This window comes from Amphichorda felina (genome assembly GCF_050947745.1).
Source record: "Amphichorda felina strain 45539 chromosome Unknown scaffold_1, whole genome shotgun sequence".
NCBI lineage: Eukaryota > Fungi > Ascomycota > Sordariomycetes > Hypocreales > Bionectriaceae > Amphichorda > Amphichorda felina.
The window spans coordinates 612,594-627,505 of record NW_028145049.1 but is presented as its reverse complement, the minus strand read 5'-3'; the positions used below and the strand labels follow the sequence as shown (position 1 = coordinate 627,505).

General features: G+C 52.6%; 6 protein-coding genes across 6 annotated transcripts; 3 read left to right on the top strand and 3 right to left on the bottom strand.

Moving 5' to 3' along the window:
- Positions 1-729: 729 nt before the first annotated feature.
- On the top strand, positions 730-1,374 carry ACO1O0_000207 (ankyrin repeat domain-containing protein; the record flags this gene model as incomplete). Its single annotated transcript, XM_083189706.1, has 1 exon — positions 730-1,374. The coding sequence occupies one exon, from the start codon at positions 730-732 to the stop codon at positions 1,372-1,374; it is 645 nt and encodes a 214-aa protein (XP_083053565.1).
- Positions 1,375-3,266: 1,892 nt separating this feature from the next.
- Positions 3,267-4,583, top strand: ACO1O0_000206 (tRNA (guanine-N2-)-methyltransferase; the record flags this gene model as incomplete). The annotated part of the gene is made up of 3 exons (XM_083189705.1): positions 3,267-3,384; positions 3,450-4,278; positions 4,337-4,583. The coding sequence occupies 3 exons, from the start codon at positions 3,267-3,269 to the stop codon at positions 4,581-4,583; spliced, it is 1,194 nt and encodes a 397-aa protein (XP_083053564.1).
- Positions 4,584-5,222: 639 nt separating this feature from the next.
- On the bottom strand, positions 5,223-6,365 carry ACO1O0_000205 (glucose-induced degradation complex subunit VID24; the record flags this gene model as incomplete). Its single annotated transcript, XM_083189704.1, has 3 exons — positions 5,223-5,584; positions 5,646-5,796; positions 5,850-6,365. 3 exons carry the CDS (start codon positions 6,363-6,365, stop codon positions 5,223-5,225), a joined length of 1,029 nt encoding a protein of 342 aa, XP_083053563.1.
- A 1,428-nt stretch (positions 6,366-7,793) lies between these two features.
- ACO1O0_000204 (Mago nashi protein) lies at positions 7,794-8,449 on the bottom strand (the record flags this gene model as incomplete). Its single annotated transcript, XM_083189703.1, has 4 exons — positions 7,794-7,934; positions 8,039-8,202; positions 8,265-8,360; positions 8,422-8,449. The coding sequence occupies 4 exons, from the start codon at positions 8,447-8,449 to the stop codon at positions 7,794-7,796; spliced, it is 429 nt and encodes a 142-aa protein (XP_083053562.1).
- A 625-nt stretch (positions 8,450-9,074) lies between these two features.
- Positions 9,075-12,121, top strand: SEC26 (coatomer subunit beta; the record flags this gene model as incomplete). Its single annotated transcript, XM_083189702.1, has 4 exons — positions 9,075-9,379; positions 9,446-9,866; positions 9,917-11,915; positions 11,973-12,121. 4 exons carry the CDS (start codon positions 9,075-9,077, stop codon positions 12,119-12,121), a joined length of 2,874 nt encoding a protein of 957 aa, XP_083053561.1.
- Positions 12,122-12,680: 559 nt separating this feature from the next.
- Positions 12,681-13,853, bottom strand: ACO1O0_000202 (ubiquitin domain-containing protein; the record flags this gene model as incomplete). Its single annotated transcript, XM_083189701.1, has 3 exons — positions 12,681-12,815; positions 12,892-13,588; positions 13,849-13,853. 3 exons carry the CDS (start codon positions 13,851-13,853, stop codon positions 12,681-12,683), a joined length of 837 nt encoding a protein of 278 aa, XP_083053560.1.
- Positions 13,854-14,912: the final 1,059 nt, after the last annotated feature.

Genomic DNA, 14,912 nt, shown 5'->3' with positions numbered 1-14,912 from the left:
CTGCGGGTTTTTGTTGGTGCGATTTCCACCACGGTGGCCCAAAGACGCCAGTTGTGCTAAGTGCCAAAATTCCGAATTTTGAGCAAGGCAAGTCATCCACTTTGCGTTTGTTTTCTATGAACGAGTACTTTTTCCTAGCACTTGGCGCAGGGTGAAGGACGAAAATATGCTAGATGATACTATGTAGAAGCCCAGGCCGGGTGAGTCACCAAGTATGCAGCAACAAACACGGCACATTCTTCCCGTCACAGTCACAGCGTCGCTCCAACAGGCTAGAAGGCACTACTAAAACTACCTGAAATGAGGCTAGAACTCCTAAAGTAGGTAACTGAAAAAGCAAAAAAGAACCCTTGTTGATAGGCTGTGTTCTTTCCAGCTTCAATGCACCATAAATGACAGGAAGGCTCAACATCCGTCCATTCTGGAAGACCTGCTAGGCCTGGGTCCCCCTCTAAGAGGTACCTACTAGGTACCTTGGTAAGTACTACTACTAGTATGAATGCCAGTATGAATACTCCGTACTAGGGTACTAGGTACTTAGGTAGTTGTAGTGGGTACCTACCCAATTGTGCATCCAGCCCAGGGCAAGCTCCCCGCACTAGTAAACCTCTCTCAGGGTTTGACTTGGAGCCTCCCGTCGCCTCGAATCACTTGACGCTGATATCACCGACTACATCTACACAATTGGGGACCTTATCTTTGACCTCGACCACGACGCTAAACACCACAATGACCCCAAATCCGTTCCTTCTCGCTGCCGATGACAGCCCTGAGCTATTGCCCCTTCTCCACGAAAACCCAGCACTTGCTTCATCCCAGGACGATCACGGCTACTCCCTCGTCCACGCTGCCGCCAGTTATAACCATCTCGATCTTCTCCGTGCCCTAATCCGCGAGTTTAACGTCGATGTGAATCTCAAAGATGAGGACGATGAGACTGCATTATTCGTTGTCGAGACTCCCGAGGCGGCCAAAGTTCTCATCGAGGAGCTCGGGGCGGATCCCCTGCACAAAGGATCTGACAGCTTGACAGCGAGAGAGAAAATTGAGCAAGAAGGGGATTTCCCAAACGTTGCTTCTTATCTCGCGACAATAGAGTCGGATCGCGTCGTCCAGGAAACTGCGGCTAACGCTATCCCCGAGTCCATCCCCCCACCGCCTGAGGGCCTTCGTGTGACACTCGGCACGATGGATCAGCCAGAGGATATCCCGATTGAGGTTGATTCCGAGTTCCGCCGGCGTATCGAGGCTCTGGCCCAGCGCGATGACTTTAACACCCCGCAGGGACAGGCAGACCTGCGGAGGCTCGTGGAAGACGCAGTGGCGGACCAAGGCCTTGGCGACGAGCGCCACGTGCGGCCCAAGAAGGATTGATGCGGAAAGTCACTATGGGTTTTTGACCTCCCACATCAAATACTCATCAGTTGCATCGGGGGGTCGGAGCAATGTCAGTTCGTTGCCTGTAGCTGGGATGCCCTTCGAGAACTCCGTGGCATCCAGAAAGAACCATGCTTGGGGTGGACATGTTGTGATGAGAGTTGCTAGAAGCTCGCGCACCCATTGTGTGCTTATGAAGCCCTGCCAACTCACTTTGCAAACCTTCCATTGCCCAGACGCCTCCCCTGGTACCTGGTACCTCGACAAATATGGATCAATGTTGTCGCTTGCCTTTACTCGAGGACTCCCTAGGCGAATCAGGGAGAACCATTCATGCAATTCCGATGCGGTTATTTCGAAGTCTGTTCTGTTCCCTTCCACTAAAATTGGGGACGGGACCGAAACTGCTGCAGCTGTGACGGCAATGTTTTCCACTACGCCTGGAGCTGAGGTGAACTTGGTGGGGGAGTGTTGCTGCAGCGGGTCAGGAGCCGGGCCTGGCCTTCGTTAGACTTGGCTCTCGAGAATAAAGGAAATGAGAGACTGGACGAGGGAGCTTACTCGACTCGGCAACATTGCAGAATAGCCATGTCAGGGACTGGTTCAGAACCTTCTTGGAGGCGAATAGCAGCCTGTCAAACCCCCTTTTGCCATGCAACATCGACGGATTCCGGAGATCATACGAGACAACTATTGATCTTGATTTTAGCAAAGCAAACAAAGCAAACACTTTTTGGGAGGACATAGGTAACGCACTCCATCTAGGTTTAAGGCCACGGTTCCCTTTGGCCCCTTGGGGCCTCCCAGCTAGCCCTGCTCGCTCATATGTTTCCTTGTCCAGGTACATAGTCAGAACCCCTGCCAATAAATGTTAGATGTGGATAAAACTTGCTCCTCCAACTTTTACTGTCGTACCTTCTCTCAGCATGAAAGTATTGTCGATCGTGGGCGTGCCCTCTGACAGCATTAGAATGTTCCCTGACGGTTTTATCCACGGTCAGCGACACCTCGAAGAGGGTATATGAATGGTATAGACCTCTTTTTATGTACTCGTTAAAAAAGGCGCCTTGCAGAATCTGCTCTAGGGACATGATGATTTTGTAGTAACATGGTGGAGAGTTTTCCTGGACGAGTTGCCGGCACAGTGTTTCGTAGATCTCTTGGGGCATGACTAAATCCACCTGAAATGAAATAGTAAGCGGTGGTTTATGCTACCAAGGAGTTATCAGCAAGGCTCACCTTGTGAATAAAATCCAATGCCATCAGATTCGACCAGGGTTTGCTTCTACGGGGCAATTGCTTCACATCGGTGTGGCCCATGGAGCCATAAGTGACGAAGCATTTTGGCACTTGATAGATTGACGGGGCGGCTTTGGGAAGCATTGGGTTGCTATTGTAGCCGAAAACTGCGTTCAAGTCTTTTAAAGAAATGCTGCGTGTGCTCGAGGCGATTGCGCTGGCGCCGAGACTGTGGGTGGGTATCGAGGTGATGAAGGTTGTGCCGTCGTCTGGTGCTTGGGTTTGAGATCCGGTTGTTCGTCGGCGAATTTTTGACCGATGTGTAAAGTACAACCCTGAATAGCTGCGCAACTTCCAGAAGGTTTCCTCGTGGGAATAGTCACATGCCTAACTCCCAGGCTATCTTCGTTCGCTGCACGTCAAACATTCCGGAGTCAATCTAGAAGACGTCTACTAATTGGGCACCAATATTTCGAACTGAATCAACTGCGGTACTTCTGGGTCGACTAGTACACCCAGATTTGTTGACATCTGCACCTAGGACGCTACGACAGATTTTTATAGGTACATGGGCAATCAAGATCCTGCTTTTATCCCAGTCATTGGAAGCAACAGCGCGGAGGAATAGCGCAATTCCCATATGAGTGGCCATGGACTTTCTCGTCAAATTTGCACAGGTCCATGAATCGTTCCGGTTGGCCGAACTCAAGGCTCTGGCAACACTGGAGGGTATTGACCTCGTCATCAAAGATTATGACCCAGATGTCGGTACCTTCACGTTGGCCTTGAAATGCAGCAAGCATCTAACTCTTTCCAGTCTCCATTGTGTGTAGTCAGTCTACCGTCAGTTGAGTATGCCAAGCGGCTGATTCGCCGTTCTATCCTGGCCCAGTCCATTCATGAGCTTTGGGGCAAAGCTGCAACTCTGGATGAGCTCCACCAGTCTGTGAAGCAGGAGAATTCACATAGATGGCCGTTGTACGAGAACTCCTCGTTCAAATTCGACATAGAATCGTACATGGGGTCAAGGCCGAAGCCGAAGAAACTCGCCATCATCAACTCATTTTCCTATCTTCCCTTCAAGGGGCCTATTAAAATGTCCAACCCGGATGAGTCCTTCACCGTGTTCGAAGTTTGGCCTTTCAACAGCGTCCCGCTGGGAATAGAGAACCCAGACAAGATATACCTTGGCCGTTACCTTGCCACCTCGTCCCGCGACGTTGTTCTCAGGTTCGACCTCAAGAAACGCGATTACATATCCACAACAAGCATGGACTCCGAGCTATCCCTGGTGACGGCCAACATTGCCCTCGCCGCTCCGGGAAAGTTGTTCTATGACCCCTTTGTCGGCACTGGTTCCTTCCCTATCGCCTGTGCCCACTTTGGCGCCGTGGCATGGGGGAGTGATATTGACGGTCGAAGTATGCGGGGTGATGGCGGGAGGAAGAGTCTTCGCGGCAACTTTGAACAATACGGGCTTGGAACACAGCTGGGAGATGTCTTTGCTGCCGACCTCACGCACACACCCCTCAGGAAGGCGAGGCTATGGGACGGCATCGTCTGTGACCCCCCATACGGCGTCCGCGAGGGCCTCAGGGTACTCGGTTGCAGAGACCCTGTGAAAATGCCTTGGATTGACCAAGCCAGCAAGGAAAAGTATAAGTATGGCGAACTCACCCTTTACTGACGCCCGATGACAAGAAGAATAACATTTGTGCAGGAATCCGGACTATGTCCCCCCAAAGAAGCCGTATAGCTTCATTTCTATGCTAGACGACATTCTTGTGTTTGCTTCTGAAACACTCGTTGACAATGGCAGGCTGTCCTTCTGGATGCCCACGGCCAACGACGCAGACCAAGAGATTCCTACCCCTACCCACCCATGTTTAGAAATAGTGGTAGTCTGTGTCCAAGAATTCTACAAATGTATGGTATCTATCCCTACCGATGCGATGAACCTCGACTAACGAGTCCAATCCAGGGTCACGGAGGCTAATAACGTACCGCCGACTTCCCGACAGCCAGGTTTCCCAGGAAGCTCTCGAGGCCTTTAGATCACGGCAAACGGCCCTAAATGGCGGCACGACGGCAGATGAACTCAATCCGTTTAGACGAGGATACTTCAAAGGATTTGAATCGGATAAATGAAATAAATGGGAAACCGGCCACCGAGGTAGCCTTGCCAGCCACCTCTAGAGAAAGAAAGCTAGGCTGGGACAACAAGGTCTGCCTTGGGCCCAATAGACTATTCACCCTTGCAATCTCACTCTAGACTTGCCACGAAGAGGTGATTATTTCATGCTGCCCGTATCTATGCCCCACGCTGCCATATATTCCTTTGCTCATACCGCCAAAAAATGCATTGCGAATGCCCGATCATCAGGGCCCCAAAATTCACACCCAAATAGATAAAGGGTCATGCAAACAAAGCTTGCCAAAGAGCCGAAACCGCTAAGAACATCCCATTCCCAATCAATTCCCGAAGCACGCTTACCGAAACTCCATTGCGCTGAAACACCCACGATCCGGCACATGCTTCAATTCCAGTTGCTGGAACCTAGACAATGTAAGTTATACGTGCCAATCACGAATGAGCGTGTGGTTACTTACTTTTCACTCTTTGAATGGAAGTATATTCCACTAACCTCCCCCTTGAGTTGGTTGAAGCAAATGTAGTAGAACCCTTCAAAACTAGCCCCTGATATGGTCCTCACACGATGGTCAGGTACTAAGAAGTGCTCCTTCCACCGCATGAAAATGTTTTCCTTTTGGGAAACATCGTTAATAGGAACCGGGCCCCGGCGTGCCTGCTTTTGGAACGGCCGGAAGGCGTTAAACTTGGACCAGTGGTTGAGATCAACCTTATGATTGGCGCCCCAGTCTTCATGTTTGGTAAGGAAGCCATATTTAGAGCCGATGATCTCGCCCTCGAAGTATGTCGTGAGGGTTGGATGGTCCTCAGTGAGACCTATCATGCAGTCAGCTCGTGCTCAAAATTCTAGTATCTTGGAGGACGGCGTTAAATATACCTTGTATACGCAGGTATCCACAAAGGAACGATTCTCGCAAATCAATCTGCTTTATCTGCACTTGGACTTCGTAGACCTGCTTCTCAGACTGCTGAGTGCCATGGAATCTACTACCCGGCCGTAGGAAAGAAGAGGGCGAGATGGGGTTCGTCTGCGTTGCATGTTAGCTGTCTTCTAGTAGATATACATTTCCCAGACGCTTACCCGCATTGACGGATAGTCAGAACCCATAGAAGGTGCGTAGAGTTCACCATCAAGAGTCATCTCCGAACCATCAGCTCGTGACGGCACGTTCCTGGTCTGCTCAGGAGATCGATGTCCAGGTGATGGACCACGACCTGCCTGGGGTTGATCTGCCACGACTCGATGGAGGCTGTGGTCGCTAGAGGCGGCTTCCTCCGCGCTTTTGTTTACGCCTGTATCAGAGCTCGTGGACGCTGGGGAGGTGCCGGCTGTGATGTTGGATTGTGGCCGTGGGGACATGGTCGTGGCGCGTGACGAGGCTTCGGCAGTCGTCCTTTCTTCGAGAATTGCAGACTCCTCTACTCTAGAAATGGAAGGGCCGCCACGCTCCTCCATATCCGCATCCTGGGCGCGGTTCAACTCGTCCACGCCTCGGCTGTCCCACTCCGGTCTCGGGGGACTCTGCATGTCGTCCGGGCAGGTCGAGAAGCCCGGCGGCGAAGGATCGGGTGGCTGGTCTGATGAAGGAGTTGGCATCTTGAAAAGTGGCAATCAAGGCCACTGGGTCAACGCAATCCCGCAGGTTCGGGCCTCTCCAACTCGAACAGGAGGGGGTGGTGCCAAAGACCCGGGGTCTCGTTCAGTCGCTCTTTCGCAGCGACGTCCACTAGATCGAACTCTTCTGATGGAGTGGGTCCGAGCGGACAGAGCTCACGAAGCTCAGCGCCGTGACCACCGAACGTGGACGAAGAGTGTCAATGGTGGCAGGGAACTCTCGACTCGACCCTGAGCTCCCTGGCGCATGTCAATGGCACTCAGGAATTAACACTTGCACGCATCACGAGGGGCGGCAAGTCGAGATGCGCGAGGCTAGTCGTCTCCGATGTAAATTAAAAGGGAAGAAGACGGGCAACCGGACAGAATCAGCGATGCAGAGTTGTCGATATGTCTCGACGGCACCGGGAGCGAAGCGATGACGGTGTGTTGGATTTTCATCTGGTAAGGGCGGCCAGAGAGGTAAGAGGCGAAATGGCCCAACGCCTTCGTCGCCTCCAGTGCCCCAGGTCCAATAGCAACCGGATGTGATTCGCTGTGTTGGGCTAGGGTCCTCCTCCTCCAACGCTAAATCAGCCCCCCCGGGCCTCCTTTAAGGACCCAGCTCCAGCTGTCCCACTTCCGGCTCCGTGTCCGGCAGCTATACGCCACTTCCTACCTATACGATCTCTGTATTCGTAGGCAACTTACGGATAGTTAGTTGTATTACTCTGTGTGCCCACCACTATCGTAGTAGCTAGTACGATTGCGTAGTATTATGTATATATTGACAATTAGTAGGTAAATGTGTAGGATGTGATGCAATAATGGCTGAAACAGCTTGCACACGTTCAAGTTAGTACGGAGTAGGTACAGTAGGAATGGTGAATGGCACAGGTACTTGTCGAAAAGTCATGGAAGCTTTGAAAATCATCCACCGTGTGTTGACCCATTAATATTGGGCAGCATGCCAGGTATCTCCGGCGGGGAAGTGGCCAAATTGCTTTCCTGCCGTCCCTGGTACGTATCAGAACCCCACTACTGCAATGTAGTAGTACTATCTTCCATCAAGTGTGCTGGTTCAAAGCCCGGACCATACTCTGTACCTAGGTTAAGATAGATCGTGGCAAGACACATCCCTAACTCTGAGACTAAATGGTGTCGAGCTACTCTCAAGTTTCCGAGATGGAAGGGGACTGCTGACCATCCACAGTTGACGCTCAGCCGTTCTCTGACCCTGATCCGCTAGCTCACAGGGGTCAAGTTGGTGTTCCCAATCAGTTCTCGCGAACCTCGCAGGTCGCGGCGCCAAAACTTGTTGATTCGCAACTGGTTTAATCATTGTCAACCCAACATCCGTCATATCTGCCATGGGTATCATCCCTCCTGCGTTTGTGCTCGATCCGCCACTTCTCGGTTCCCCGCTGATGTCTAGATGGGCTTGATCTTAAAGTGTAAGGCAATCAAGCTGAACACTAGGGCTTTCAGATCCTGCACGAGATAGTAAAAGACCCGTAGGCCTTCGGGATCCGCAGATTCAGTGACATCGACCAAAGACCCGATCTTGGCCGTCTGTAGAGCGAATCTTAGACATTTTCCCATAGTTAATCACGCGGCATCACTAACCTCGAAAGAGATATGATCATTCCCTAGCCGAATTTCAAGTTCTTGTCGACCATCTTTGTTTTTCTGGGGCCATTTGGAGTCATCTTCTCTATTGGCACAAGATTAGGCGCCATTCTCTGGTCGGGGCTCGGAAGGGCGGAGAAGGCATACTTGATGATCTCGCTCGATTTGATGATCCGCTTGATTTCGTCGACAACGAGGGAGCTAACGCTCACTATCCGACCCGTCAGAAACACGAAGACCCAAGGCCAGGTATGGGAAGAATCAATCGCATACTTTCTTTCCGAATGAGACTGTCGTTCCTATAGTTGGAGTTGTTCGCATATCTTGCCACCGCGCTTCTTCCGTCACCGACGACTCGAAAATCGAATTCTGGGTGGACTAGGCGTTAGACATGGGAGGGAGGCTGAGGTAGCCCTTTAGGAAGCCATACCGAGAAACTCGTGACCAAACCGACCCATGTGGCCGGAGCTGTTCAAACTGGTCAGTGTCGTTCGGGGATGCAGGAAGATTGATCAATTGATGCTCACTAGTATCTGAGATAAAAAGGCTCGTTGGAAGCAGCCATGGTTGCTCTCGCCTTGCAGAGAAGCTGACTCTGAAGACAGTTGGCGAGGGTTGGAAATGGCCGAGTTATCCAAAGTTCATGGTTTGGAAGCATCTCTTTGGTCGCGGGGCAGCCAAACAGGCAGCCCACCACATGCAGCAGCAGCGCACAGGCCCTGGCACACCCCGGTAGTCGTTGCACGTGATGCGTCAGCCCGCCGGCTTTAGTGCCACCTGTTCGACACTGCGACCACCAGGACAGATCTTCTGGAAGCTTGAAATCGCTATAGCTGGCCAAGACAACATCGAATTTGCCTGGCAGTCCAAAGCTCTGGAATTGGCGCTACAGAGTTCTAGCGGATGGCCCTGGCGAGGCCCCTCATATCTTTCCTTCCTCAAACACCAGCTTCTCGACAACTCTAATCGTCCCGAACCCCTAATCATCCCCACCGCCCTCTCGACGTCTCCCCTCCCCTCGCACCGCGAGGCCACAGCAAGCGCAACAACCACTTCAGGGCAAATCCACCTCCGCGAACCATCATGTCTGGATTTCTAGAGCACGCCTACAGTCTAGTCCACCAGGACAATGCGGCGGACGTCCCTTCCGTGTCCGACCTGCGGACGCAGCTTGAGAAGGGCACAGACGAAACCAAGGTCGAGACTATGAAGCGCGTTCTCACAATCATGCTCAATGGAGACCCGATGCCCTCGCTCCTTATGCACATTATCCGATTCGTCATGCCCTCCAAGCACAAGCCGTTGAAAAAGCTTCTGTACTTCTACTACGAGATCTGTCCTAAGCTTGACGCGGGCGGCAAGTTAAAGCAGGAGATGATCTTGGTCTGGTAGGACCTCCCTGAATATCCATACGCTGTCATCATGGCGACTTGTCTAACATTGTTTACCTATAGCAACGGCATTCGGAATGATCTTCAGCATCCTAACGAATATATTCGTGGAAATACCTTGCGGTACCTCTCCAAGCTCCGCGAACCCGAGCTGATCGAGCCTCTCCTCTCCTCCGCGCGTTCTTGTCTCGAACACCGTCACGCCTATGTCCGAAAGAACGCTGTTTTTGCCATCTCCTCTATCTACGCGCACTCCCCTTCACTCATCCCGGATGCCTCGGAACTCATCACAGCCTTTCTCGAGGGCGAGACGGATGCTACGTGCAAGAGGAACGCATTCGCTGCCCTGTCTACGATCAACCATGATGTTGCCTTGATCTATCTCAGCTCCGTTTTTGAGGGAATTCCCAACGCAGAGGAGCTGCTGCAGCTGGTGGAGCTTGAATTTATCCGCAAGGATGCAGTCCAAAATTCCCAGAACAAGGTAGGCGAGACACTGCACGAAAAACAAATAACACATTGCTGACTTGACAGGCTCGCTATCTGCGACTAATATTCGACCTGCTCGAAGCCAATACCTCGACCGTAGTGTACGAGGCAGCGTCGTCGCTGACCGCTCTGACCAACAACCCTGTCGCCGTGAAGGCCGCGGCTGCCAAGTTTATAGAGCTAAGCATCAAGGAAGCGGATAACAATGTCAAGCTCATCGTTCTAGACCGAGTCGATCAGCTTCGCAAGAAGAACCCGGGCGTCTTAGACGACCTAACCATGGAGATTCTACGAGCTCTCTCTAGTACCGATATCGACGTTCGCAAGAAGGCCCTCGAAATCGCGCTGGAAATGGTTTCTAGCAAGAACGTCGAGGAAGTCGTACTTCTACTAAAGAAGGAGTTGTCCAAGACAGTGGATCAGGAGTACGAGAAGAATGCCGAATACCGGTCTCTCCTCATTCACTCGATCCATCAGTGCGCCATCAAGTTTTCTGAGGTGGCGTCAAGCGTGGTAGAGCTTCTCATGGACTTCATTGCCGATTTCAACAATGCATCCGCCGTCGATGTCATCAACTTCGTAAAAGAGGTTGTGGAGAAGTTCCCTAACCTGCGCCCCACGATTGTCCAGCGTCTTGTATCGACTCTAGGTGAAGTTCGGGCTGGCAAGATCTATCGTGGAATTATGTGGATAATCGGCGAGTACTCTCTGGAGGAAAAAGATATCCGAGACGCGTGGAAGAGAATCCGCTCCAGTCTAGGAGAAATCCCCATCCTTGCTTCGGAGCAGCGCCTGCTGGAGGACCACGATGGGGAGGAGAAGACCGAGGAGCAAGTGAACGGGAGCTCCAAGCCAGCCGCCCCTAGTGGCTCTCGAAAAGTCCTCGCCGACGGCACATATGCTACCGAGACAGCCCTTACCAGCCAGTCTTCAGCAGCAGCCAGGCTTGAAGCGGTCAAGGCGGCTCAGAAGCCGCCACTGCGCCAGCTTATCCTGGATGGGGACTACTACTTGGCTACAGTGCTCTCCTCAACTCTGGTGAAGCTAGTCATGCGACACTCTGAACTTTCGTCTGACACAGCGCGGACCAATGCTCTGAGGGCCGAAGCAATGCTCATTATGATCTCAATCCTACGTGTCGGACAGTCACAGTTTGTTAAGGCCCCCATTGATGAGGACTCGGTCGACCGTATCATGTCGTGCGTTCGGTCCCTTGCCGAGTTCTCCGAGAAAAAGGAGCTGGAGACTGTCTGGCTTGACGACACCCGCAAGGCCTTCCGGGCAATGGTCCAGGTCGAAGAGAAGAAGAGGGCTGCAAAGGAGGCATATGAGAAGGCAAAGACGGCGGTGCAGGTCGACGATGTGGTTGATATCCGGCAACTCTCCAAGAAGAATGCCACTGATGGTTTGGACGAGGTCGAGGTAGACTTGGAAAGGGCAACCGGTGGCGAATCCACGTCTGAGGACCTGTCATCTAAACTCAGCCGCGTGGTGCAGCTTACTGGCTTCTCTGACCCCGTGTACGCCGAAGCCTACGTCAAGGTCCACCAGTTTGACATCGTCTTGGATGTGTTGCTAGTCAATCAGACCATGGAAACACTCCAGAATCTCTCGGTTGAATTTGCGACCCTCGGCGATCTCAAGGTTGTGGAGCGCCCGACGACACAAAACCTCGGCCCTCACGACTTTCACAACGTCCAGTGCACTATCAAGGTGTCATCCACTGATACAGGTGTCATCTTTGGTAACGTCATTTACGACGGTGCTCACTCGACGGATACGAACGTGGTCATCCTTAACGACCTCCATGTGGATATCATGGATTACATCCAGCCTGCTACGTGCACAGAGACTCAGTTCCGCACTATGTGGACTGAGTTCGAGTGGGAGAACAAGGTCAACATCAACTCAAAGGCCAAGTCCCTGCGGGATTTCCTGGAGCAGCTGATGGCGTGCACCAATATGAACTGCTTGACCCCCGAGGCTAGCCTCAAGGGTGACTGTCAGTTCCTGAGCGCTAACCTTTATGCTCGCAGTGTTTTTGGTAAGCCCATCAGGTCTATTTTTCCCCCCATTTATTATTATACTGACTTGGTCCCAGGTGAGGATGCGCTGGCCAACCTGAGTATTGAAAAGGAGGGCGAGGATGGACCCATTACTGGATTCGTCCGTATAAGAAGCAGGTCCCAAGGCCTGGCCCTGAGCCTGGGCTCTCTCAAGGGATTGAACAAGATTGGGTCCTCGGCTTAGGTTGGCGGGAGTTCACCCGCAGCTTTGCGCGACAAACTTTCTTCTTGTGAAGCGATGCCAGGCCCAACGTAGAGGCGGGCCTGTGATGCATGGCATTGATTGATGCGGAGTCTTGAGAGCGGGCCATGGCGAATGTTTCTAATCAAAAGGCTACATGACTGGTGGGAGTGGCTGCGACATGGTCATGTACACAGCATCAGCTGAGGATGCAGCGTTAGAAGTGGCTGGACCAAAGGAAGTATCCCCTTGGCGGCTGAGTGTTGGAGGCTCGGCATATGCAATTATGAATTATAAAATTGTTCTGTATAAGACCATTCCACATAAGAATCTGACAATCAAGAGATGATTCACGCCCAGAATTGCTCTGGCGGCGTTTAAATAGGCATTTGTGTAGATGACGTTCTTTGGAACATCGGGGCAATTCCGCGCCAATTCCGTGAAACTCCGTAGCGCAACGCTGTTGAAATAGACGACAAGAACATAAGCAGCCGCGGGGAAACGCTATTCATGCAAGTGACGGATAACCACTTGGTTGGAACCCCGAGAAGAAGAGGCGAGTTTAGAAAGTAGGCTGCCGGTTGAAAACCAGGGCGTTGATGATGTGGCCCGTCTGCCAGCCCTGGTTCTCCAGGGACGAGCTTTCCTTGAGCATCTTGCCCATGTATGCTACGCGTATCCTCTTGTTGGGCGCGAGCTACAATACGCCGGGTCAGTCATCTCAACAAACGAGCAAAAGACGAGCAAAAGATGGGGAGCTGAGTGGTCCTTACAGAAGCCTCCTCCGCGACCTTCCTGGCTACACTGCGCACAGTCTCGGACTTGGTGATAGAGATGTGATAGTCGCGCCCGTTTTCGCTGAGTCTCGCGCATAGGACGGCTTCTTCGCGCACGTCGACGACGCCTTTCCCTTTCTCTTCCCTCCTCGACCCAGATTCTGGATCGTCCAGGTAGTCGTCCTCGCCAGCGGTGTCGTCGGCGCCTGTCGATAGATCGCTTTTTGAATCGTCATCGTCGATCACATTCGTCGGGTCGCAGACTATCCATTCTGGAAGAGCGTAGTAGTTGCCAAGCGAGTCGTAGACACCGTTGGAAAGGTTGCCCGTGGGCAGAGAGATTTCAGCGGCGGACAGTATGGTCTGCGCCATGCTGAGCCCTTCGGTCCCGTCATCTTCCAGGCCGGACGGGTCCCACAGGGCCTTCAGGGCCGCATGTATCGTCTGCCATATCTCCGCTCGGCCTGCCACCCTCGTGTCGAAAAAGTCCTGGCGCTCGCGGGCCAGCTGGCGCTTGGTCCACCGTCGATCTTTGGCCGTCCACGTATGCCGACGGAGGGGCTTATCGATGTGCTGATCGAGGGGTCGATGCTCGCGACGGCGACGGCGGGATCCGGGCTGGTGGCCGTCGGCACCTTGTTGGGGATTCTCGAGAGCGTTGGTATTGGGCGGGTTGATCGCTCGGGCGGAGGAGCTCGGGGCGTTGCCCGGGTAGGGAGAGTGTGACCCCGAGGAGCGTGAGAAGCAGGAACCCTAATGAGTAGTTGTTAATTTGGGGGTCTGTATCTGAAACAGAGGCCTTGGGCGGGAATACCATTGTCTCGGATCAGTCAGTGGAGGACGGGTCGGGGAGAGAGCAGCGCTGGAGTCGGTGGAAATACAGCGGTAGCCGCGAGCAAGATCGCAGGGCCAGATGGATGAACGAAGAGTCTATCTAGCTAATCCCAGGGCAACGCCATGCTCTCTGGGCGAATCCGCAGCTATGAACCTGGTTCCCCGGAGGACGGGGCTATAAGGCAGCTTCTAAGAAGGCCTCCTCCGCGCCCTTGATGCCGTAGGGCCTCCACTGCTCTAATACCTGCTATCGAAGCAGACGAAGCAGAAATGTCATGAGGCTGTGCGGCGATGAGTGGGGTAGGAATGGGAGGCGGGATGTGTCACGATGCCAGTCGTAAGAAGTGGGAGGGCAAGTCAATGTAACGATGTTTGATGCCAGGAGGGAAGGTAGTGGGAAGCAAAGGATGACGCGTGCGATGGGAACAGTTGAACGTCTAGGTTGCTTCCAGCTTGGGGTTCATTGAAGCGTGGCGCAAGCCGCCGAGCTTAAAAGAAGCGCTGGGAATAGGTTGAAACGTGGACGGAAATGACAATCATGGGTAGTGGTTGGTTGGCCGGCTTCCAGATTGTTGGTTACCCTCCTTACTCACCTTGCTACCTAGGTAGGTAAGTAGCTTTCCACCAGCGCCCGTTGCTCGCAAGTTCGATGATACTTTCGCCCATGCAACTCACAATAGGATGCCAAGCGGGCCTTCAACAAAACCCATGGAAGCCAATTGCTAAAGGCTATTGCCAAGCGGCATTCCAGGTTGCCAAACTTAGTACGGAGTAGTAGTGCCTCTGCCCTGTGCGGGAGTCTCGATCAGTCTGTTTGGCTTGGACGGTGCAGCATTACTCAGGTGGCTGGCGAACAGTGGCGTTTGGCGTGCTTGGTACGTTTGGAGCTCACATGACTGCTCTTCCAATAGCTTATCAGCCTCGTTCAATATCGTTCCCAGGAAACCGTCAGAGACGATAGGGCCGACGTGTTCACGCATATCAACCATCCCAATTAGAGTCGGTCGTGACTTGTAGCAACCAGCAGCCTGCGGGCGAATAGTTTACGGGCGACCCACAACTGCACGAGAAAAGACAGACAGGTGCTCGGCAACACAGCATGATCAAGATACTCGTTTCCAGCACGAGTAATGGTTAGATACAATGTCAGGGTATAGAAGTTTAGAATAATAATAGAAGGTTTG